General features: G+C 42.1%; 2 protein-coding genes across 3 annotated transcripts in view; both read left to right on the top strand.

Annotated features, from left to right (window-relative positions):
• The window catches only part of ascc3 (activating signal cointegrator 1 complex subunit 3), a 95,002-nt gene extending 88,323 nt beyond the window's left edge, over positions 1–6,679 (top strand). The window contains exons 38-42 of the mRNA XM_076040741.1: positions 1,095–1,246; positions 1,864–2,014; positions 3,337–3,543; positions 4,549–4,724; positions 5,690–6,679. Of these exons, the coding sequence (XP_075896856.1) occupies positions 1,095–1,246; positions 1,864–2,014; positions 3,337–3,543; positions 4,549–4,724; positions 5,690–5,819 (816 nt within the window). The 3' untranslated portion in view covers positions 5,820–6,679. The remainder of the gene's footprint in view (positions 1–1,094; positions 1,247–1,863; positions 2,015–3,336; positions 3,544–4,548; positions 4,725–5,689) is intronic.
• A 3,622-nt stretch (positions 6,680–10,301) lies between these two features.
• Positions 10,302–25,635, top strand: sim1a (SIM bHLH transcription factor 1a). Of its 2 annotated transcripts, XM_076041114.1 has the most exons (11): positions 10,302–10,757; positions 14,273–14,355; positions 15,741–15,830; positions 15,910–16,018; positions 16,107–16,192; positions 16,318–16,517; positions 16,622–16,728; positions 17,393–17,540; positions 22,046–22,214; positions 22,922–23,345; positions 24,334–25,635. In XM_076041114.1, the coding sequence occupies exons 1-11, from the start codon at positions 10,583–10,585 to the stop codon at positions 25,017–25,019; spliced, it is 2,277 nt and encodes a 758-aa protein (XP_075897229.1). In that variant the 5' UTR covers positions 10,302–10,582; the 3' UTR covers positions 25,020–25,635. The 2 variants fall into 2 exon arrangements, with proteins under 2 accessions (XP_075897229.1, XP_075897230.1); XM_076041115.1 differs by lacking the exons at positions 10,302–10,757; positions 14,273–14,355 and having other exon boundaries at positions 15,745–15,830; positions 15,914–16,018.
• The last annotated feature ends 246 nt before the right edge of the window (positions 25,636–25,881 follow it).

Raw genomic sequence — 25,881 nt, 5'->3', positions numbered from 1 at the left:
AAGGTATTCTGTGTGTGTGTGTGTGTGTGTGTGTGTGTGTGTGTGTGTGTGTGTGCATGTGCGTGTGCGTGTGCGTGTGTTGTAATCCAACATTCCATACCAAGCAGGATAAACTCCTAGTGAACAATATTTATTTTCAGAAATGTAATAAGTAACTCAAAGATGTACATCACAGTTTTCAGTTTTCATTTTATTTGTGTGCTCTTTTTTCACCCTTTTGGGCCATTTTGGTTCTACATTGTTGGTTATGGCCCCACTTAGGAAATGACTTTAAGATTATGATGTTTGAATGAGGAGTAGCTATATTCAGCAACCTCCAACTTCTCCGAGCATAAATAGAAAAAAGAAATGGCACCGCCAGCAGGCCGTGCAGCAGCAGGCTGGTTAGAGGAGGCCAAGTTTGATGTTTTCACTTGTCTCTGGTTCTTGTCCAGTTTTCTTTGACTTATTTTGGATTAAATTTAACATTACAGATTACTTTGTGCCTTTGGCAATGCAGCAAATGGTACAAGTGAAGCTGCTATAACCCCCCCCAACCGATCCAGTCCATGCACGTGCAATTAGACTATCAACCCACAGGTTTGCGGTTTAAAGCCAGCGGTACAGTGCTCCACAAACTTCCTCCAGCTCAGCTGGAATGTTCATCAGAGCAGAAAACGAAGCTGGTCAGGACAAACTGAAATCATGCTTGGCACCAGGAGTTAGCGTCTACCGCTTTCATGTGATAATGTGGATCAATTGTCATGTAAAAAAAACGTGAAAATTATCACTTAAAAATGTAAACTTTCTCAAAGTAATGTGATAGTTTCTTGAAAAACTTGAAAACGACTCAAAAATGTGAAACTTTCCCAAAGTAACAAAAATGTGAAATTTTTATGTAAAAATGGTAAACTTTCACAAAATAAGGTCATGGTTTCATGAAAAAAACATTTTTAAATTATCACGTAAAAACTCACGTAACTACATGATACTGATCCCCCCTTTTTTTAGTATGGCAGCAATACACTCCCGCAGGAACCCACGTAATAGCGCAAAGTCCGACTGGCCATCACTCTTTCATTCACTGAGCCTACTTGTTCTTGGATTGTTCTCAGGCGATGCTGGACGTCGCTGCCAGTGAGGGCTGGCTGGTGACGGCCGTCAGCATCTGTAACCTGGTGCAGATGATCGTCCAGGGCCGCTGGCTGCACGACTCCTCGCTGCAGACGCTGCCGCACGTGGAGCAGCAGCATCTCTACCTGTTCAGGTAAACTCAGCATCAACAGGGAGCCTGTGCGCTCACAATTGCATTGTTTGTGTCCGTGTTGTGATTGTGTGATGTATGTATTTTAGTGACCATTAATGAGAATAATATAATTTTTGTTTTTGTAGCTTTCTGAAAAAAAAATATGAGACCTCCTTTAATTTTGTGTTGAGGCTTTCAGGGTGTCTCATAGGTTAATTAGCAGGGGTCTGACACCCCCCCACCACCACCACCACCACCACCACCCCTGAAACCATCTGAATTTCGCACACTGATAACTAGCATTGAATGGTAGGTGTGTTGTCTTCCTGTTACTAATAGATTCAGTAGTTTGCGTGTCCTTCTTGTGCGTCGCTGACGCAGATAGGGGCAGCTATGCAGCCTCACCTCATCTCATCCGTCCATCGGACTGAGTTTGATGTCTGAGCAAACGTTGCCTCAGCCTGTGCGCTTTCCTAAAGATTCCAACGGCTGCCGCCCGCAGCGCCCAATCACTTTGTGCAAACTCAATAAAAATGGTAAAAAGAAATGAATGAATGAAGGGAGGGAGAGGAGAGGAGAGGAGCGCCAGCCGCCGCCTCATCACTGAGAACCGTGCCGTTGTTTCCCCGTCGCTGCAGGAAGTGGGCGAACCGCCGGGGCAGGACCGAGCGGGGGGTCTTCAGCGGGCCTATTGAGGGGCTGCCGGAGCTGATCGACGCCTGCGGCGGGAAGGAGAGCGTCTTCGCCGCCATCGTCGGCCAGGAGCTCCATCACAGTCAGGTTTCACAGGTGGGTTCACGATTGACAATGCTGAGCTTTCGAATGAGCCGTTTGGTTACTTAAAGGTCCAGGGTGTAATATTCTATGATTCTTGTGTTGGTAGAAGCTTAACATACTGCCCATAAATACTTATTAAAAAAGGTATAATCTCGGAGCTGCAGTTGAAAAAGAAAAAAAAACACGATAGTATTGAGTGTTGCAAAGCTGTTCAAAATGATGTAGATGCTCTTTAAGACTTCTGACCTCTGACCTCTGGCTAATTCAGTCCAGATTATTCTGTCAGAACTTTTACATTTTTTCAAAATGATCAACTAATGTATTGTTTAATTATTGGCAAAAATATTAAAAAAATTAATAACAAATTAATAAAATAAATAATAATTTTTACGTTCTACTGAAGTGCATTTTGGATCCTGTACTTTCTTACTTTTACTCGAGTGAAAGTGTTGAATCAGTACTTTTACTTCTGACCAGTTTTTGTTTTGTTTTTTTCACACCAGTAATCCATACTTTTACTAAAGTACAGAATGTGAATACTTTAGCCACCTTTGCTCATTGCGACCGTGCCTCCCGGATCCCCCAATCACAGCCCCATTGACGGGGTTTTTACAGCTCCAATTTGAGCACTAATTGCGGCAGTAATGAGAGTGTACAGGCACCTGAGCAGACCCCGTGGCTTCACCCAATCAGTGCCGCTCACCCCCCACTTTTGGCACCTCGCCCCGCAGTGCGGCGGCCTTCCTAATTAAATAATTAGATGTGTGGCAGCGTTTCTGTCTGACTCGCTCAGCCAGAGTAATCCTCTCATAAATAGCTATTTTTGCTGGGTGAATCAGTCTGTCCCCCTTCCCCCTCCTCTGTACACCTTTATACTACACACACACACCCACACGCACATGCACTCTGCCCCCTCGTCTTCCCATCGTTACTTCCTTTGCCTGAACCAATTTTAATGCTAATGCCTTCTTATGCTGAAGCCAACTGTTACTTGCTGTACAGTAGCTGAATGCTTTGTTAATAACTCCTCTTTATCCGGCGTTTTTTTTGTGTTTGTGTTGCATTTTGACTCTTTTGACAACAGCCACATCGGACGATTATCGGATAGAGCAGCTCACACATTCACATATGTAAAGGTTAAGTATGTATTATTTGGAAATTATGAAGAAAAAACAGCTGCAACATCAAGTGGTTACATTTTAGATTGCAGCGCTCTTTCACTCCCACTCCCCCTCCTGAGTGTGCCAGTGAGCTACTGTGGCCTGTGAATTCCATTAGTGAATTATTTAACTGATGTTTTCTCTGTCATCGCCCCCCGCCGCCCTCCTCCCCAGGCATGGTCCTTCCTCAGCCACCTCCCGGTGCTGGAGGTGGGGTTGAGTGTGAAGGGCTGGTGGGAGGAGAGCCAGGAGCAGACAGAGCGCCCCCTGCCTGCAGCGGGAGCAAACCTGCTAGAGAAGAGCAGCTGGCTGGACGTCCACGCCGACCAGGAGTACGTCCTGCAGGTGTCGCTGCGACGCATCGTCCAGGGCCAGCAGAGGGTCAGTGCAGTCACCGGTCGCCTTTCTTTTTTCAAGTCACTGCTATCTAGCATCGCTAGTGAACCTCGGCGCTCGTACGTCAAAGACCCGTCAGTCAAAAAAGATCCCGAAGCTTCCGCAGCAACAGGTGAAGGTAACAACACCAGAAGGAAGCAGAATTAATTCTACAAAGTAGCTCGGGGGCCAAAGTGTGAGGCAATGACTCATTGAGTCAGTGAGTCACGTTAGCAGTTTGAGTCGATGCTTCTCCAGATTGATTGATTGATTCTGATCTGTGGTGATTGGCCCTAACTAGCCAAGAGGAACTGTTCCAGGAAGTGTTCACTCTCTTCTGCCTTCCTGACGGCCACTTTGTCCTCATTCAACCTTATAGGTGCTATCGCGCTTCACAATGAGCCGCCAGTGAATTTTACAGCTTCGGGACACTGATGTGCTCGCCGACATTATTCTAAATCAGGCCAGAGCAAACTACGAATGATGAATCACACCATCCCACTGACACCCTCCACTTTTTTTGTGGTTACCATGACACCTTTAAGTCAGTCCTGTTGCTTTTCCACTTGCACCTACTGGTCTCTGCTTTGCTCTGCTATTTTTAAACCTTTCCCATGAATTGCTAGTACCACTAGTTCCAGGTACCACACTGCCTTCCCCGACCTGGCTTCCAAGCGTGTGTGTGAAGGCAGTCGAGTGCACAGAATGTTTTATGAGCAAGTCATTCAAAAAAAAAAAAAAATCCCCTCCACAACCAACCCTTAAAAAAATGGCAGCAGCACAACTGTGTATCTCAAAGTAGTTACTGACTAACAAACTGGTGCCGTGGTCAAATGACTACACTTGGAGGTCTACAATGTCTCTGAGTTGAAAATGTGTTCAGAGAGGCTGAACAAAAGCGTGAAAACCAGCTTTGAGATGTGAAAAACCCAACGTCTTTTCGATACCAAATGCCCAATGATTCTGGTCTGTCCGTTATCAAGTTAAACCTCCGTCTTGATCCTTTTTCAGAGGAAACAGGACAGCAAAGCCCAGGCCCCAAGGTTCCCCAAGATGAAGGACGAAGGCTGGTTTGTGGTGGTCGGCGAGGTGGACCGCAAGGAGCTGCTGGCCGTGAAGCGGGTCGGATATGTGCGCAACTGCACGACTGTGCAGGTGGCCTTCTACACACCAGAGAAGACTGGAAAGTGAGTTTGGTTTGGTTTTTTGGTTTTTACTTCTTTTTTAGGGATGCACTGATCGATACAGAATAAATAGAATAGAATAGAAGGCCTTTATTAATCCCAAAATGTTCATAATTACAGCGAGTACTGAAATGCAAGTATGAGTACTTGCATTTTGGTACTCACCGATGCAGATACTGAGTACTTTGTAAGGCTGTTACACATTATAGAATTACTTCGATTTTTTTTTTTTTTTTGCTTTCCACAGATGTTCTGTTATTTGAACAACTTTCTTCAGCGTTTTTCCTAGAACATGGGTGACTGTCACAAGTTTCACTTCAATACAAACACAAATTTAACAAAACTGGTATCGGTGTTGCCGTATCTGCATGGTTTTTTACAAGTCGAGTACTCAACCTAGGTATTGGTACCGATACCTAACACTAGTACCGATACTGATACCCAATACTGGTATCGTTACAATACCAATGCTGGTCTTGATACCGATACCCAATATTGGTATCGGTATGGGCGCATCTCTGCCTTTTCGGAGCAATGTGGATCGACGAGCTGGTTAAAAAACAGCACTGTGAAAGAAATCCTTGAAAGAAAATTTGATATAAGAGAGAAGGCGCAAGAAAAAACAGCAGAAAATGCTGCACATGAGGACAGAATTAGAGCGACGGAGGGAGAGAGGAAGCACCTGGACTTCAAAAACGCAAGAGGACGAGCAGGTGTGAAACACGAGAGAGAAAGAACTGCAGAAACAAGCCAGATGTTGTAAAGTTTAGTTTTTGTAAACCATCACAATGAAAATGGAAACAAATATTACACACTGAAACTTCAAGGCTGTTTACAAACCACCTTTTTGACGGTAATTAAAAAGCCGTATTCAAAAAAAGGCGGGTCATGATAAGTGATGCGGTTGTGCGGGTTACAAGCAAGGACGACTCAACTGCTATTGACAACCTGCCTTCCTCTGGTTGCAGGTGTATCTACACCTTGTACTTGATGAGCGACAGCTACCTGGGCCTGGACCAGCAGTACGACATCCACCTGAATGTGACCCCGCCCAGCATCGCCGCCCAAGTCAACACCGAGGTGTCCGACTCGGTGTGACGGAGCTGAAGCTTGTTGACCTCTGTGATTGTTGCACCTTCTACAACGAGGGAGCGAAGAGACATATTTTCCCCATTGAACGTCTGTTTTTCATTTTTTTGAGCTATGTGGGGGAGGTCTGATATGACACAATCTAAAAATCAAAAAAATAATAATCCTGAGGAATTTAGAATAAATTGCTTAAATCAAGGTTACGTTGGATCATTTTTAGATTATCTGTTTCTTCACTGCCAATCATGTGTTTGCACATGATTTACCAAAAATCAGTGTTGATGCATTGAAAGTTGTCAATAAAATATGTTTTTCTGTTCACAGGCAAGGTTCAAAATGCTTTATTAATTAAAAAAAAAACACAAAAAGTAATCAAATTGGCAAATTTTACTGAGTCACCTATCGGGGAAAAAAGAAGGTGGTGATACGGATGAAGCAGCAATCATCATCTGTGAAGCAGTATTCCTAAGTTTCTTATTTTAGGTTGAAATTAGGCGCAAGTGATGCCAAATACCTGCACTTATGTGACACAGTATCAATATCGACCATCAAATTTGAAAAGAAGAAAAAAAAATTGTATGAAAATCTCCTCTGACCCTCATCTAAGATCATCCGAAGACTCGTTAGATTTCAGCTCCTGCCAGGTAACCAAACTGCTTTCTGATGCATAAACCTGTCCCTTTGGAACCTCATGGTCTTAACAAAGACAAAATAGTAGCCTGGCACCCTCTGACCTAAATCTAATCTGAGTTACACTGTCTGGTTTGTTTTGTTAATTTGTGATAATGAGAAAAAGCAAATGCAGTGGAAAAGACAGCAGAGGAAATGACCAAGAGTGGCACACCTCTTAATAAAATACCTGGAGCTGATTCTTCTCATGTGTGTTCTGTTTCTCTGTCCACTTTGATTTCACTGTTTCTACTAGGATTTGACCTGGAGTGCTAATCAACATAGGTTTTAATAGAACCCTGGTCACGATGAAGTGGCTCTGACCATGATGTAAAGACGAGAATGATTGTAAATAGCGAAGTAGCATCATATGCTAATGCAACGCTAACATAGCTTTCTGTTAGGAAACTAGTAAATGGAGAGTTGCCTAAAAGGAAAAGTATGTAAGTACCTCTGACTAATCAGAAACAATCATCCGAAAAAGAACACAAAACAAAACAAACGTATATGTGGCACCTTTTTTTCTCAGAGTAACAGTGTTGGTAATTATTTTTAGTGATTGATGAAAAACTGAAGTGCTGCTCCAAGTCGCATTTGGACCTACAGTGCAGTCTTATCGGCCATTTGAAGAGCCTCGGCTCCTTAATGATGGATTACATCACATATCATTCAGCTGGAGTGCAGGCATTCCAAATCTTAACTCTTAATACGTGAAATATAGCTCATGGCTTTTAGAAAAACCCTGAAGTAGCACTTCAGTCGCAACAACTAAACAACACACAGCCCAGCAGGTGGCAGTAATAACACATTTCTGCTGTCAGCAGATTTAAAAGCGAAAAGAAGAAGAAGACGACGAGGGAATAAACGTGAAGCTGTCCCTATATTTTCTTTTGCCAGGTTAGAGTTATTTTGTCTCCACCAGCTGTCAGGAGGTCCTCGTCTCTCGGAATCCAATTTTCATCACCGTCATCTTCAGGTTGTGAGTCTTTGGGTTGCGTTGTTATTGTTGTTGTCTTCCTGATTTGCAGGAGTCACCAATCATCAAAATAAAAGACCCCTTTTGCCTGTTTCCTCACTTTTACAGAAATCATTCACGTGACAACAGTAGAGAAATTTCACTGGCCAACAGGTGCGAAACTGCTAATCAGCCGCTGCCATTAACGCACGACCTCATCCAAGAAGGTTTGTGGAGCAGCTCTTTCAGAATGGCCTGCTGGAAGTCAGCAGGTCCCAAAGAAAGAGCCCAAGAAGTTCGCTGAGGTAATGCATTTTTTTTTTTTTTTTTTTTTTTTTATTTATTTTCATGAAATGGCCCAATTGTTGAGTTTTGTTTTGTTTTTAAAGAACGAAGGGGGGTCATGGGGGGGTGGGGGGGGAGGGGTATGATTGGCTGGCCCTGTTCACTTCGGTTCAGTTAATTTGAATTAATTTGAATCTTCGAGTCAGATAACACAAACTAAGGAGTTGCATCTCTTGTTTGTTGCCTCGTCGTTTAAAACACAGACATTACAAATAGTTAAAAAAAAAAAAAAAAAAAAAAAAAAAAGAAGAAGAAGAAAAGGGAGACAGTTCAGTTGTAATTTACAATTACAATTGGAATCAGAATTGTGTGTCATCCATGTTGGTGAACTTGAAACTACGACATATGAATCCCACAGGAAGTCGGCTGTGCTCTGAGGAGGCTCAGGTTGGTTGGGTTTTGCGAGAATTGACTGAAATAATTTGAGACCATCAATGTTACATTGCTGAAAAACGGTGAAGAAAAAATCAGGATGATGAGCTGTTCTCAAATCATATGCATTTTTGATCCTAAAAATTAGTAAAAATAATAACGATGAGAAATGAAACAGAGTAAAACTACAGATTTATACTTTGAATAAAAATTGTGATCAAGAGGAGATTTCTTCACCTGGGGGAACCCCACACGAGTTCAGGCCAAACTAATAATAATAATGATTATTAAAATAATAATAATAATAATAATAATAATAATAATAATAATAATAATAATAATAATAATAATAATAATAAAAGAGCTCAATGCGTTTGAATACAGTAAAAAAAAGTACCTTTTTTTTCTATCGACCGCCAGTAATTTACGACCGAGTCTCGGGGTTGAATAATTCAGTGTGACATAAATGTGAAACACACCTTTTAAAATTCCTCCGAGTCAGATGAGCAGCAGATGGCGGTGAGAGGACCGGCTCACTCTCACACTGACTGTAGCTATGAGGTGTTCGGCGCGCACTGCATGATCTCACGGCGCACAAAACGCGCACAACTCACACTGCGGCGCCTCGACATCACACAACTGCTCAGCATGAACCAACCGAGCGGAGTCGTGGGTGGTTTTTGATTCTGTGGCTGTAATTATGCGGAAAAACTTGACGTTTACGATGTTCAATTGTTTTTCTTCCCCCAATTAAAGCGGTTTAATTCGGAACTCCAATATCTAACAAGCTTGGATGGATGGTTTTGTTGATGTTGTTGATGGTTTTGGTTTTCTGGTTGGCTTTCTGCCTTAAAGGATGGTGGTGGGGAAGTCTGAGGCTTTACTTTTTTTTTTACTTTACAAAAGCAAAACATAAAAAATATAGTGTTTTTAAAAAAATAGTTTGGGGCTTTTGAAATGCAACACAATTGATTAAAGAAATGATCTGTAAAAAGTAAAGTTAAATTGCTTTTTGTGAATAGATCATCCTGCAAAATGCGTGTTTGTGTAGACTATAAGCTCATCCACTAACAGTATGACGATGATATGTATTTCATATCTATATTTTTTATGCACCTATTCGTGGACCTGTCAGCGAAAGCCAGTGTTTTGTTGTGGTTGTTTTTTGTTATTAAAATGACAAAACTTGCAAAGTTGAAAATAGTTCGACCACGTCAGATCGAACATGCTTTTGAACATTTCAAATTTAACAGACTTCTGTTCAAAAACGTGAATACTATTGGATAATGTGACAATTTATAAGTCTCTGTGGATTAAAAACAAACAAACAAACAAAAAAACCTTTGTGCAATTTAAACCCTGTATTCGAAACACAAAACTGTATGATTTTCCTTCTTCTTCTTTTTTTTTTTTTTTTCCAATAAAATAATTAACGATGCAGGGACTCGGCCTGCACAGTTTTCCGCTGGAACTGCGTCTGACGCTTCACCTCGCTGCGCCGCAGGGACACAGTTCGCTGTGCGGCACCTCACTTCAAGACGCAGCCAATGAGAGAGACGCGCCTGGGATGAACTCGTCCAATGAGATGATGGGTGTTTGAGTGGGCGGGTGTTTGAGCCTTCAGTTCCAAGAGGGGGCTCCGCAATATTCGCTGAACCATAAAAGTAGAGCGAGCCGAGGCTGCAGGTACTGAGGCCGTCTGGACTCTTGTGGAGGCGGGGAAAAGTTTCCTGAAAGAACCGAGAACTTCTGGGAGCATCTGCGCTAGAAGTAAGCAAACAATCATTATTATTATTATTATTATTATTATTATTATTATTATTATTATTATTATTATTATTATTATGTGGAACTTAAGGATCGTTTAAGTTTGGGCATCCTGTCTTAGAAGAAGAAAAACGCCTTTCTTTACCCCACAGTGGGGGAATTTGCATAATTACAGCAAATATAGTGCAAAAAAAGATGGGAAATTATATGAATTAAAAGGAAATAAGGCAATAAAAAAATAAAATAAAATATTAGTAGGGTATACAAGGAAAACACGACATATTGACATGTTATGGACATTTGGATTTACAGCAACTGACATATAATAGATAATAGAATGATGCAGAGTTGAATATGCATCACGGTGGTGTTTGAAGTTGATTGAGCGTCTCGTCCTTTAGGGGTTTTCTCCTCCTGCGGAACCCATTTTTGGCCCAACGCATGGATCCAAACGTGTTGTGAAATAAACCCCCCGATGGGCTGACGGAGAGCCGCAGCAAACCCAGGATTTACCCGCAGAACTGCGACAACATCTGCACGCAACTCTGGATTGTAGACTGAAGGCGCCAGTTTAACTCCCTAGCAGCTGGAGGGGTGGTGGAAGCTTTGCGATGACACCCGGACAGTGAGAGGAAGGGAGGAGGGAAGGGGTGGAAAAGGTAGAATGAAGGAGAAATCGAAGAATGCCGCCCGGACGCGTCGGGAGAAGGAGAACAGCGAGTTCTACGAGCTGGCCAAGCTGCTGCCGCTGCCCTCCGCCATCACCTCGCAGCTCGACAAGGCCTCCATCATCCGGCTCACCACCAGCTACCTCAAGATGAGGATCGTCTTCCCGGAAGGTAGGAGGGCTGTTTTAATTGTCACGGTCGGAAACAGTGAGAAGCCCGTTGAAAGCCTCCGGTGTCGGTCAAGAAACATCATTTAACACAGCACATGGTGAGGAAACAACTCATAATGAAGAGACATAAACGTAACCATAATACATGAATATATATATATGTATATATTGCTCAATAAACGACCCAATTAAATACACTAACGAGCGTTGCAAGATCCTCTGTCTGAGCACTCTAAAAGTCATACAATTATGTTATTATGGAATTATGTTAACGAAAGAAAATCCCACTTTATATGGTAAAAAAAAAGTAGTAATTTTATTGGTACGCATATTATTATTATTATTATTATTATTATTATTATTATTATTATGTCATTGAGATTATTTGTTTAGGCTGCACAAAAATGTTGGAATAATAATAATAACGATATTAAACTCAAGTAGCTCAACAGAGTTATTAATGGCAAAATGTATATAGATAGATAGACAGATAGATGGATAGATATTTCCTCGCTTATATTTTTACTCCACTCCTGCCATCCTGTATCAAAAAGCTTAACAATTAAATCTGAAAACAAAACGATGCCATCGCATCATCAGGGCCACCCGGTGGTCTGGTGCTGACGGCGGCCGGCTGGACGGGCCACAATGCCGGCTCCGTCCTGCGTGACTGTTGCGGAGGAGCAGATCTTATAGTTCTTAGATCCGCACGTCTGATCCCGCAAAAATATGGAGCTCCTCCATGCACCAGGCGCACTGCGGCGTTGGCAGTGAGACCTGCCGGGGAAAAGACAAAGAAAAGCCAGACACCCGGGCACCCGGGCACCGAGGAGGAGTAGCTGCGTTCCCACACCACCACCACCACCACCACAGTGACTGTCTGTCGGGGATTAAGGAACCGCGAAAAGATGAGACGATAATGAGACGAGTGATGATGTGCTTCAAAGGAGGATAATGCTGCTAATCGGATAGGAAGGGCTGAATGCGCATTATACGTTATATATTTAAAATGGTCAAAGTCAACATACAACAAAGAGGTCTGGTTAAATCCATTAGTGTCGCCCCATAATATTTCCGTTTTGTTTAGCTTGTATCTCATTACTGTTGTTTTAAAATTTCAATCGGTTCAAATTAGTTTGGTCAAAAAGCCCAACGTATATATATATATATATATGTATATATATATATATATATATATATATATATATATATATATATATATATATATATATATATATATATATATAAATATAAATATATACATATATATATATATATATATATATATATATATATATATAAATATAAATATATACATATATATATATATGTATATATATATATATATATATATATATATATGTATATATGTATATATATATATACATACATACATACATACATACATACATACACACACACACACACACACACACACACACACACACACACACACACACATATTTATTTCTCTGTTTTGGTTACGTTAATGTCTCTTTATGATTACTTGATTGTTTCCTCACAATGCGGTATGTCAAATAATGTTTCGATTTATATTTATGTATAATATAAATATGCGGGCTGCGGGCTCGTGTTCGGGCTGTAGAGGCTCTCGTGCTGTCCGGGTCGAACCTCCAGTTCTGCAGGCCGCTGCGACCCGGTGCTGTGTGTGTGTGTGTGTGTGTGTGTGTGTGTGTGTGTGTGTGTGCGTGCGTGCGTGCGTGTGTGTGTGTGCGTGCGTGCGTGCGTGTGTGTGTGTGTGTGTGTGTGTGTGTGTGTGTTTCTTGATGTAACTGCTGTTGTTCTCCGCTGTTTCCAGAGAAATCCGCTCTCGTTAGATGCGCGGAGCACCAATTGCAGCAATTGAGACAAACAGCCTCTAAACGGTTGTTTCAGTGGGGAGGAGAGAGACTCAGCGTTCCTCAATGGAGAGAAGGCGTGCAAAAACTAAAAGGCGATGGGGTCGTTTTTTCTTTAAGAGATTTTAAACAGATGAGCAACATCTTATATTTTTCTCTCTCTCTCTCTTCACTTGATGAAAAAGCAACAGGACTTACCAAAGAAATCTAATCTTACTGTCACCTTGCCACAAGTGCAAAGTTGATTTTTTTTTAATTTTTTTTTTAGATACATTTGTGTATTTATGAGGCTCGTGCCTACTGGAGAGGTTCCTCTACATTTTTAATGTCTGCTCGGTGTGATGTGTTAAAGTGCCACATGCGCACTCATCACTAAAGTAGGCTGCACTACCGTTTGATTATGCTCACATTATCACGTTTTTATTAATAATTAATAATCATTACAGCGGAAACGAATGTAACAGTAACTTAATAATATTATTATAATACATTTAATGTTATTATTACTATTAGTAGTAGTAGTAGTAGTCGTAGTCGTAGTAGTGTTGGTTGTGGTTGTGGTTGCTGTTGTTGTTTTTCCTTTTATTCAACTTTTTAGTGCCAGACAACCAACATCTAGATTAACTCACGGTGTATTATTATTATTATTATTATTATTATTATTTTATCATTTCGTTCATCTAGTTAAACGTAAAAAATTAAACTATTTCGCATCTTTGTTAAAAAATGTGACACAAGATATTTAGAGCTCTGTTATTATTATTATTATTATTATTATTATTATTATTATTATTATTATTATTATTATTATTATTCCGTATGTGACTCGGAAACATTTTTTTCGGCTCACTTCGTTTCGCTCAAGTCCGTTATTTTAGTTTTTCCTCAACATGCATTCTTTGCTGCGCAGGGAGCGACACACTTTTTCTACTTTTCTGCTTTTCTACTTTTCTACTTTTTTCTACTTTTTTCTACTTTTTCCTTTTCACAGATTTCGTTTCCTCGTTAATAATAGCGCGCGTGTGCGCGCACAGGCACCGCTGCTTGTCGCAGGCTGCTGCAGACGCTGTCAGATCCTCTCGGTTGTTTCATCACATATCATTAAATGTGTCCAGCGCGCACTTTGATTTTCAGATTGGACACAGTTGTTGGCTGGTTGGTGATTTTAACGACTTCCATTATCGTCACTTTGTTGATGACCGTCAGCCAGTGTAACCAGCAGCTGATATTGAGTATCAGTCTGTTGAACAAGTTGGCCAATGATACAACTGCGAAATTGTTCTCATCATTTCCTCATCTCATATTTTCTTTAAAATCAAATTACTTTTTATGCTTGAGCAAAAAAATAAAAATAAAATAAAAATCATCTCTTATTTAATTTGCTGTTACAATTTGATTTGGTTTGATTGTATTTTATGTATACATTTATCAGTGCTAAACCAATTTTGTTACGTTCATGTTCCTCAATATAATTTTTTTCACTGACACCAGAATATAAACAAAAACATTTGCTTGACTTCTACTTCCTTCCTTCCTAACTCTTTTTGCAGGTCACTGTACAATATAAGAATCAATTCTTTGCGGTTCTTCTTCTTCTTCTTCTTCTTCTTCTTCTTCTTCTTCGTTAACCTTTGTGTGTGATTTGTTTCCCATGCAGGCCTTGGGGAATCCTGGGGTCATGTGAGCCGCAGCACCTCTCTGGATGGAGTGACCCAGGAACTGGGCTCCCATCTCTTACAGGTACGTGCAGCTGCGATGGAGAGGCCCATGATACGTCCATTGCAATAACAAGAATTAGTAGCAATAGGGAAAAAAAACAAACTAGAAAAACAGGGCAGTACTATCACTATTATTCAGTTATTATTTTATAAGTCATTGTATTATAATAGATGGTGTGTGTGCGTGTGTGCGTGTGTGTGTGTGTTGGGGGTAGGGGGTCGTCTGTGGCTTCTGCCATCTGCCTCCTGCTGCCTTCATTCATGCGGTCGAAGGGCGAAATGAGCTGAACACATTCGCAGTCACGCTCGGCGTTTCGCGGCCCCTCTCAAACCGGCATTGCGACACAATGGGAGAGCGGGGCCGTGTAGGTGGCGCTCAATGTAATCAGCAGCAACTAGAGTCAGTGGTCATGGGCCACTGATGGGCTCTGAGCATCCTCATAGATCTGCTGAATGTTCAGGTTTAGGGCAGCACATTTCAGAGTTCCACCAAGGTTTTTATGTACGGGCCCCAGTTCTGGTCGCGGATCATAAATCAGCTGGCATTACCCTTTGAGACAAGAGCTACAAGCTAGCAGCAGTGAGCATCAGTATTTTTTTTGTCAACAGCTTAATTTGTGTCAAGGTAGCGATCAGCATCTTTGATGGCAGAATTTTAACTTAACTTCATTTGAAAATGGAAAATGGAACTGGCCTTTTTTTGTCACATGCACCAAAATACACATGGAATTTCATGCAAGATCCAGTGTGTGAAAAATTGGCTTTATATTTTTTTTTATATTGGTAAAATCTTAACGTATTGCACATAAATACATTAATAAAGTAGATATTTGTATATTATTGTCTAGCAGTACAATATAAGTCATTTGGTTTTCCTATACCCACCTGACAGTGAACTAAATACGAAAAGCGCTGTCAGGCAGGATTCCTTAAATGTAAACACTTAAATTAACATACAGCGTAACTTGACATAACGCAACTACCATACATTGGATGAACTTAACTCAACTTGGAATAAAGTAACTTGGCCTAACACAAAAAACAATGTACCCCAACATAACATAAGTTAACGTATATATTGGCATACCATAACGGAACTTGTCGTGAAAGAATGTAACATAACTTAGCTTAACAGAACTGAAATTTACCTACCATAACATAACCAAACCCAACTTAACATAAACGACCGTAACTTTGCTTTATTTAACATAACTTTACTTCATTTGACATTGTATAATTCAAATGCCTATTTTTGTGAATATTTGATTGCAGGGCTGACAAGACCTTTTGCAGTGTGTTTTAAACCCATCTTTTTTTCTGTTTCATTCTTACATTAAAACTTGCTGGTGTGTGTACATGTTAACAACACAAGATGTGTGACGGCGATTCTTCTTGTTTTCTTTCCAGACACTAGATGGCTTCATTTTCGTTGTTGCTCCTGATGGGAAAATAATGTACATATCAGAAACGGCATCCGTCCACCTGGGCCTCTCACAGGTTGGTTTGGTTAGTTTAAATAACCCAAACTTTATGTACATGTTTTGGCTGTGTAAAAGAAACATCCGAATTTTAACAGGTAGAGTTAACAGGAAACAGCATTTTTGAGTACATCCATCCTGCAGACCATGACGAGATGACTGCTGTCCTCACGGCACACCAGCCTTACCATTCACACTTTGTTCACGGTAAGCACGAAAACCAAGGCTTACTGTTACACTATCAATGCATAAGAAAAACTAGTTTGCATGTGCTTCTGTTTTGGATTTTGTGCAGAGTATGAGATGGAACGGTCCTTCTTCCTCAGAATGAAATGTGTCCTCGCTAAAAGAAACGCTGGTCTCACCTGTGGAGGCTACAAGGTAGTATGATTGCAGCTAAACAGTACTGTAGAACAAGATTAGACTCTGATTTGTCGAGTATCACGTGTCCTCTGAAAGTAGGACTTTTTAGGACAATCTCACTTTCTCTGTCCTTATGGGTCCAGGTGATCCACTGCAGCGGCTACCTGAAGATCCGACAGTACAGCCTGGATATGTCTCCGTTCGATGGCTGCTACCAGAACGTGGGGCTGGTAGCCGTAGGTCACTCGCTGCCACCGAGTGCAGTCACTGAGATCAAACTGCACAGCAACATGTTTATGTTTCGAGCCAGTTTGGATATGAAGCTAATTTTCCTGGACTCACGGTACGACCTGGAGGACAGTTTGCATGGACCCACAGCTACCAAATTCTTCTGCTTGTTTACTCTACTTTTATTTATTTTTTTCCGTTTGTATGTGTTTTCTTCAGGGTTGCAGACTTGACAGGTTATGAGCCTCAGGATTTAATAGAGAAGACTCTCTATCATCATGTTCACAGCTGTGACTCCTTTCACCTGCGCTGCGCTCATCACTTGTGTGAGTTAGGTTTGTTTACTTTAATGCTCCAACTTTGTCTGTTGCTCTCTCCCCCTCTCTCTCTCTCTCTTTTAAAATGACGCCAAAATCAGGAGACAAGCTGACAAGCCTCTTAATTTACACACAAATGGCTATGTTAAGTCAAATTATTTTACATGACATCACGTTATGTTACATTATGTTACTTAACGTTATGTCAAGTTGCATCACATCACGTTACACGTCATGTAACATCAAGTTACGTTAACATTATGTTACGTCACATAGCGGACAAAAATATTCAGGCCAATTTAATTGGAGTTCTAATGTTACATCATAGTATGTCATGGTAGGTTACTTCACGTTACGTCACACGTCATCTAACATCAAGTTACGTCACATTATGTTACGTCACGTAGTGAACATGTACATTGTGTTACATCATGTTGCATAACATTAGCCATGTTACATTGCTGAAACAATCCAACCTGTGAGTAAAACTGTGGATCATTTATTCACAGGTTTGCATAGTTTTTGTTTGTTGCGACCACAAAATTGACTTCACATAAATACACACAAACATTAAATTTGTGGTGCATTCTTGTACAGTGACAGTAAAAATGAATTCATCTCCTCTAGTACTAATCATTTCCTTTCATTTTTTTTTTCTTGCTCTTGTTCCCAGTGCTTGTCAAAGGTCAGGTCACAACTAAGTACTACCGGTTCCTAGCCAAGCATGGTGGTTGGGTCTGGGTTCAGAGTTATGCCACCATTGTGCACAACAGCCGATCATCCAGACCTCACTGCATTGTCAGCGTTAACTACGTTCTGACGTAAGTTTTTGTTGTTATTGTTTTAACTGCTGGATTTTCCGATAAATTAGATCAGGTTTGATTTTGGAAAATCATGCTGTGTGTCACGTCTTGCTAAAGTGCAAAGATATTAAGTTTGATTGTTCTCATTCTAAATCACACTGTCCAATTCAATCTGTATATTTGCATAGAAAAGGCTGCAGTTAACAATATATAGTTGCAGTATTGACTTGACTCCTGTTTTCACCTGTCTTCGAGTGAATTTTACAAGTAGGGGGACTAAAACACAATTTGGTCTGTTTGCTGATTATTTGGTTGCTGGGGTCGAAGTCAGTCGATGGTGTGTTGCTGGCCTGCTGGCTGGTTAACAATCAGTCTGAGCTTCTTAAATGATAGATTCTCATGAAGCTGGTAGATAACATGGTTGCTTGTTTGCTTCTTGGTTGGAGCATCTGGAGACCTGGTATAACAATGGAAACAATCGTCACCGTTGGTGGCTACTGTTTCTGAGACTGCAAAGTGAACTGTTTGAGATACAGATTCAACAAATTCAATTTACTTTATGCTCTAATAGTCATGCTAAACAAATACACATTTTCTACAAAAGCAAGAAGTCAATTGTTTTTATTAGAATTTATGGTGGTTGGGAAGCAAGTGGCGCATAGTCTATAAAAACACAATAATTAGTCACTGATTCTTTTCGACATACAGTATTTGACATACATTACATTGACTAATAGTGTGTCGCAATTTATTGTCAGTTCGATGGCAGCCAACATTTTATTGCAATAGGAAAGTTGAACAAACTGGTTTGCTGGTATCTCATGTCAAAATCAGTAAAGGTTGTGCTATTTTTTTTATAGGCAATATAAAATGTTAATATTATAAATTTTAATACACATCATAATGTTACTAAATATCACATCTACAAATTAATTAAAGCAAATAAATAAACTAAACTAATTAACACGCTGTACATTTTGAAGGAGGCCAAGGGTGATTCTAGAATCAAGTAAAAAAAAAACCAAACAGCTGGCAAAACTTCACTTGACTTAGATAAGTGCTACATTTACTCTGCGGTCCCCAAAGCAGACAGAGAGCAGACAGTCAAATAAACAGGACACTGAAAAGTAAGGCTGCACCGATAGCACTTTTTTATACAGAACGAATAGAGTACGAGTACTTGCATTTCAGCACTCACTGATACCATTACTGAGTACTTTATAAGGCTATTACATAAAGTGTGCTTTGTGTTGCCAGTTGTCAGTCAGGTGTGGTGGTGTGAAGAGGACGAGGCTCGCCTTCAGAGAGCTGCTGCACTCGTCGTTCCCGTTTTGAAAAAAAAAACCAAACCCAAAAAACGATAATGAGTGTGGGTGCGAGAGATTGACAAAACAGTTGCTGCAAAGTCAATTAACCGAAAGGCTAATTGGAAATATGACGCGTGTTTGCCGAGTGAGAAACGGAGAAGATGCGATGGAGTGAAAAGCTAGAGTGAAAAACATCAGCTCGCGTGTTGGACGTCAACAGGTTCACGTGTTGGTGGTGTAAGTCACCTGTCGGAATTCATGTTGAGCAGGGTTTCTCAATTGGTGGGGTGTGACCCCAAAGTAGGTTGTGGAGCTGTTTTGATTGGGTTGCAGCTTTGTGGGCAGTTTCCCTTTTTATCAAAGTGGTTTAAATATACTCTTTGATCGCCTTTATATGTGTGTATATATGTATATATATGTATATATATATATATATATATATATATATATATATATATATATATATATATATATATATATATGTATATATACATATATGTATATAAATATATATATATATATATATATATATATATATATATATATACATATATACATATATACATATATATATATAGATATATGTATGTGTGTGTATATACAGTATGTATGTATATATGTCAGCATAATGTAAATATCTTGTTTTTTCCTTCTTTGAATATATTTTGTTTCTTTATTTTTTTTTAAATCAATGTAATACACACACACACACACACACACACAGAATGTTGGACATTTATTTTGCAAGACACACAATTCAATTCAATTCAATAATTAGCCATGGTAGAAAGTGGGCTAGCATTTTGTCTCTGTGGAATTAATTTGGGTCACAACTTCATGATAAAGGAAAAATGATGTGGGTCCTGAGACTCCACCAGTTGAGAGGCACTGGTCTAGACAGCAGTGCTGTTTGCATTGTATAGGAACAAAGACTTTGGCTCGTTGCGTGTTTGACCGACGGTGGCGCTTGCAAGGCGTCGCACCCAGCGGCATGACAAGCTGCTTCGTCTCTCTGATCCAGTAAAATCAAAGCTGTAACGGCGGAAGTAATTGTTGTTGCACCCAACCACGGCTGCCATTTACACGCTTATTATCCTGTTATTTTTACAATCCCTGATGTGTGCGTATTTCATTGTGCGCATGTAAATGAGGGGGGATAAAAAAACCCTCCATTAGGCGGCGCGGCTGGCTGCAATCAAAGAACAGCTTGACGTGTATATTTCCTCGACCTCCTCTGTCAAGCCTCTAACAGCTTTGCGTTTATGGCCTTTTAATTGATAGGCTGTAAACTTGATTTTTTTTAAAAAAAAAAAAAAAAGAAAAAGAAAAAGCTTTTAAGGCTCCAGCTTGCAGTGAGGAACAACGCAGCTTTATTTCTGGCTGGGACACTGAGTGGACGGAGGCTCACAGCGAGCCTCCTTTGTGTGCCGTTATCAGGGCTAGGGTTGGTTCACCTGATAGCTTCATGCCACCCAGTCGTAGTCGCAGACTGTCAGGGCTGATAAAGGCCACTTCACCTGCGTGTGAACTCCTAGCGTGCGTTCACCGCTGATAGCCTCGGTACCTGCTGCCGCTACTGCAACATGGCGGTGATTTAGCAAAGCCCCTCAAAACAAAAAAAAAAAGGCAGGTCTGCAGCGGTGGCACCATGTGGCTCAGCAGTAGGTGCGTCGACACTCTTTGTCAAGTTTAATTGAACGGTTTCAGCTTGAGAGGATCAGATTGGTCGTGAACACTGAATGAATTGATTGGATTGATTTGGGGTTCGCCTTAATGCCGTGCACTGTGTGACTTGGGCTGGTTGGGACGCGCAGATGATCCCACACGCAGCGGGAATTGCCCATCGGTCCGACCTCCCGTTAGGGTTACAGTTAGGGGAGGTCAGACCATTGGGAAATTTGTTTCCCAATTCTCCCCACGCAGCTACGCCCAGAATCCAGCCAATGCTGTTAGCAATTAGGCTAGCGGTCAGCCTGACTCATGAGACAAGCATGTTGTCTTTCTTTTTCCATTTCTTTTTGAAACTGCAAAAGGTTTTCTTTGTTTAGAATACTAACAAGAAGAGAATAGTTGGGAGCGATTATCACTCACAATGCAACCTCTATGTTACATTGTGCTATGTCGCCTTTAGTTACGTTAGGTTAGCTTAGGTTATGTTACAAAAGCTCTGACAGCGGGAAACAGTTTACTGTGCTGTTTACATGGACTCTAACCAGATCAAAAACAAACAAACAAACAAACAAACAAACATAAAAAAAAAAATTTATAATAATAATTATTCATAATAATTCAGGCAAATTTAATTGGAACAGAGTGTTCATATGATGTGATTTTAATCGTGTGGAGGTTTAATCTGATTACTCAAGGTCCATTTAAATGCACCAACTGTCATTATTTCAGGCTTCTTACTCCTTCTCAAGGTTTCTGTCCAACCTGTTCTGCATCTAGTGTAATTTCCAATCGAGTAAACTTTAAATTATATGAAACACCCATATTTAATTTATGGTATATCATGCCTAGTATCAATAAGTAAAAAAAAACATACATGCTAAACATTTCCAAAACATAGAAATGGAACTTTACCAAAACCACAGATCTGAAGAAACAAATTTGTACCTGTGAAGCCATTTCACCTGTTTTCTAACAATCAACTGGATTGGTCTTTGTGTGGAGACTAAAGGGAAGCGTGTGGATGATGGATGATGTCTCACCTAAACCCTGTCCAGGTCTTCTGTTGTCTCAAACGCCATTCATCGTTCAAGCTCAGTTTGTGGAACAATTTAAGCTGAAATCAATTCTCTTTTTCCCCTATTAGTGAATGGTCCCAGCCACAGAAACAGGTCTTTGCCATATATGCCCTTTGTGTTTGGCTGGACAGCTTTTTTTTTTTTTTTTTTTTTTTTTTTTTCTTCTGTGTAGTGTTTGCCAAAGGCCTTAATGGTAAAACAACTGTCAGAGCAGTAAACCCCCCTCTCCTCACGGTAGTCGGAAATCCAAACACATCTCCCTGCAAGCTGATCCTTTCAGCGACAGCCGTGAGTTCTCTCATTGCTTCACAGATGTTAATGGTTTTCTGCTCGTGCGCAGGTAGACATCAGCTGTTTGTGTCTTCCTCCTCGGTCTTCCTCTTTAAATCAAGCTCGTTCTAAATTCACAGCCTACAAGACATCACGATCTTCATGCGTGACGCTGGATTCCTATATTTTTGTGTCTTAGGGAGACCGAGTACAAAGGTCTCCAGCTGTCCCTGGATCAGGCCACCTCCAAGACCACTTTTCCCTACAGCACCACCAGCAGCAGCAGCAGCCTAACTGACAGCTGCAGAACTCCAAAGAGCAGAGCATCCAGACCCAAGACTAAGGCTCGTCTCTCACCGTATACGCGGGTGAGAATTTTTTGTTTTTCTTCCTACCGCTGTATGAAGAAATTACTTAGATGTTCTGAATCAGAAATGCCAATCATCAAAATAACACATCAGCACCATGACTGAGTTTATTTAAACAGATAAAGTGAATGACTCTGATGTCCAAGATCCCCTAGTAGAGCAAAGGGCAGAAGAAAAATCCTGCCAAAGTGTTGCTGGATCGGAATATTTCAATACTTTGTGGTATTTTGAGGAAAATGAAACAACACATCCAATTCAATCTGTATTCTGAAGTCCCTCAGGGTCATCAACGCTGTGTATCTCGTATCCTAAAGCACTGTTTCATCATCAATGACCTGAGCAGGACCCGTTGATCCTGATTGTTTTTGTGAACATCGCATTTACCCAATCACCATCTGGTTTCACTGAACTGAAAAAAATGATTCTACTTTGCTCAATTAAATTCCGTTGAAAGTCAAGTTCAACGCAGTTGAAAACATTCTAAAGCATTTTTGAACACTGTGTTTGAAACACAACAGTACATATTTATTTGACCATTTACTTTTCTGACATTTCCAGGGGAAGCTGAGCTTCCCTTGCAGTCTTAGATACTGAAGCAGTATTTTAATGCAAATGCGACCTTCTCCTTGGGAACTGTGAGATGGTTGATTAAGCCCCGGCTAATGTTCCCCCGTTTTTTTGTCTTCGTCCCTAACGTCTTCCCTCAGTACCCCGGTTTCCAGGCGGAGCGGTCCGAGTCGGACCAGGACAGCCCGTGGGGCAGCAGCCCCCTCACGGACTCGGCCTCGCCTCAGCTGCTGGAACACAACGACAGCATCGACGTCTCCTGCGTGTACCGGCAGTTCACCGACGGCCGCGCACTCGGCCACGGTCCGTACGAGGAGCACCAGCGGGCCGCCGGCGACGGCCACGCCCACCACCTCCACGCACGCGGCCAGGGGCAGAGCTGCGAGCGAGGTCGCTGCGAGGCGGGCCGATACTTCCTGGGGGGCGGCGGGACCCCCGGGAGGGACGCCTGGTGGAGCGCCGCCCGGACTCTGATACCACTGCGCGCCAAAAGCTCCTCGGAGGCCCAGGAGGGATACGACGGCGGCGGCGCTTCGCATCTCGCGACTATCCAAAGCTATCACGGTAAGAGCGGAGGCTGGTTCAGTTCAGGGGCGGGAAAACTGTTTGACTGGTGGGGCCACATTGGGTTGATATGACTCTGAAAACACTGAAAAATAATATTAACTACAGCTACTTACTATTAATGTCATTTCTTGAAGTTCGGCGGGCCGGATTAAAAAGCTTAATGGGCTTCATATGGTCCCCGGGCCACAGATTGCCCATGCCTGGGCTAGTTCATCCTGAATACTGTTGAATGGCGTTCATTATTATTTTCTTCTGTTTCTTAGAAACACTTTTCTTGACCCTCCTGTCGAAACTGACAAGGAGGGTCACGGTGCCGTAACACCAGCTCATAAGACGTCATCACACCTACCACCAAGTGACACTGGGTCAAGGCATGTGAGAAAATAGATGTGTGAGATCCTGAGTAAAACACAGCAAGCTATACTTTCTTTACAAATTTCCATCTTTTGACTTTAACGTTAACGAATGTGAAATAGTTTTTGATGCGATATTTTCATACTTTTGAAGTGGTGGGTTTAAGGAAGGATCTTTTAGTAAACAGAAAAACAAATAAATCCAAGAGCGGCAGTATCGCAAAGAGTGACAGACGGCAAACTGCCAGTATACACAACTCCATCCATCCATCCATTTTCAATACCCGCTTCTTCCTGAGCTCAGGGTCACGGGGGTCTGCTGGAGCCTCTCCCAGCTGTCCTAGGGCGAAGGCAGGGTGACACCCTGGACAAGTCGCCAGTTTTATCGCAGGGCCCCATCGAGACAAACAACCATTCACACTCACATTCACACCTACGGACAATTTAGAGTTTCCAATTCACCTCACATGCATGTGTTTGGAGTGTGGGAGGAAGCCGGAGAACCCGGAGAGAACCCACGCAGACACAGTGAGAACATGCAAACTCCACACAGAAAGGTCCCACGCCCGGAATCAAACCCACGACCTTCTTGCTGTGAGGCGGCAGCGCTAACCATTTCGCTATGTGTGTAGGCCGAGCCCACTGGGACGAGGACAGCGTGGTCAGCTCCCCAGACGGAGGCTCGTCCAGCGACCCAGGGGACCACTACCCGGCCGAGTCCTACGGCTGCAGCCCGCAGGAGCCCAGCAAGATCGAGACGCTGATCCGGGCCACGCAGCAGATGATCAAGGAAGAGGAGAACCGCCTTCACTTCCGGGAAAAGAGGGCCAACGGACTCCCCAAGGGCCCCCGCCCCCCGTGCCTGGCACCCGACTTCCCCGCGGGGTCCCTGTGTCGGGGTCTGGCCCAGGAGGTCGGCTCGGCGGCCCCCAGCCCGGGGTCAGCCACCCCGCTGTCCAGGCTCAGCAGCCCAGGCGCGGAGCAGCGGCGCCACCACCAGGCCAAAGACCTCCACCACCACCACTCGGACCTGTACCTCCCCCTCCCGCTGCCCCTGCACCACCCGCTGGCCTCACCGCCCCCGCCGGCCTCGGCGCTCTGCCCCTCCCACCCCCACCACAAACACGCAGCCTTGTCGCTCAGCGGCTACGCCCTGGAGCACCTCTACGACCCCGAGAGCCTCCGAGGCTGCTGCTGCAGCTCCTCCAGCGCCAGTGCCGGCCCCACGCACTACGACGTGACCCCCCACCTCCGCATGCAGGCGGAGCAGATCGCCGGCCACAAGGGCACGTCGGTCATCATCACCAACGGCAGCTAACACCAAGACTAAGACTGGGACCTGAGCTGACGCCATTGTGACTCCTGTCGTGATTTATTTTCAAAATGATTCAGTCTGACCCAACTGTTTAAAGGCCCAGTGTGTAACGTTTAGCTTGATTTATGATTTTTTTTTTCACTGGTTAACATGCTGTCCATAAATACATTAACAACAATGTCTACTCGCAGTACAATAACGGTCATTTGGTTTTTCCTTCCCTTAGAACGGTTCTTATATATATGTAAGAATTAAGGATGCACCAGTACTGATACCGGTACCGATACCTGACCAGGGTTGAGTACTCTACTCATACTCGTAAAATACGTGCCGATATTGGACACCGATGGCAGTTATACATGTGTGTATATGACAATTTTGTTAAATTTGTGTTTGTACTGCAGTGCAACTTGATCTAGAAAAACATGCTGAGGAATGTTGTTCAAACAACATCTGTGAAAAACTAGAAAAAAAGATCAAAGTGATTCTATTGTGTTTAATGACCGTATTAAGTACTCGGTCGGTATCGGTCAAGTACTCGTACTCTACTTGCTCTTTAAAAAAGTGGCATTGGTGCATCCTTAATAAGAATAGAAATAGAACAGTAGGGGTCTTGCTCCCAGTTCTTTTAAGAAAGCCCTCCTGAAAGTGAACTGATTATGAGACGCGCTGTCAGGTGAGCTTCCTTAAAAATCACAGTGGACCGTTATATACTGCTTCCTTAGGTGGCATAGTAGCTGTTAAGGGTACGACAAAAATGATAGCCGTACCGAGAATTGTGTTCTAAAATATAGGACGAAAAAGTATTTTTTTTCTGGAAAAAAAATGACAACGGTAGCACAGTGTGGAGTAGGATCTTAAAGGA

This window comes from Nelusetta ayraudi, unplaced genomic scaffold (genome assembly GCF_046127955.1).
Source record: "Nelusetta ayraudi isolate G7.1 ecotype Tasmania unplaced genomic scaffold, CSIRO-AGI_Nayr_v1 ptg000063l, whole genome shotgun sequence".
NCBI classification, from domain to species: domain Eukaryota; kingdom Metazoa; phylum Chordata; class Actinopteri; order Tetraodontiformes; family Monacanthidae; genus Nelusetta; species Nelusetta ayraudi.
Note: the sequence above shows the minus strand (reverse complement) of the source record. Positions and strands in the feature narration are given on the sequence as shown.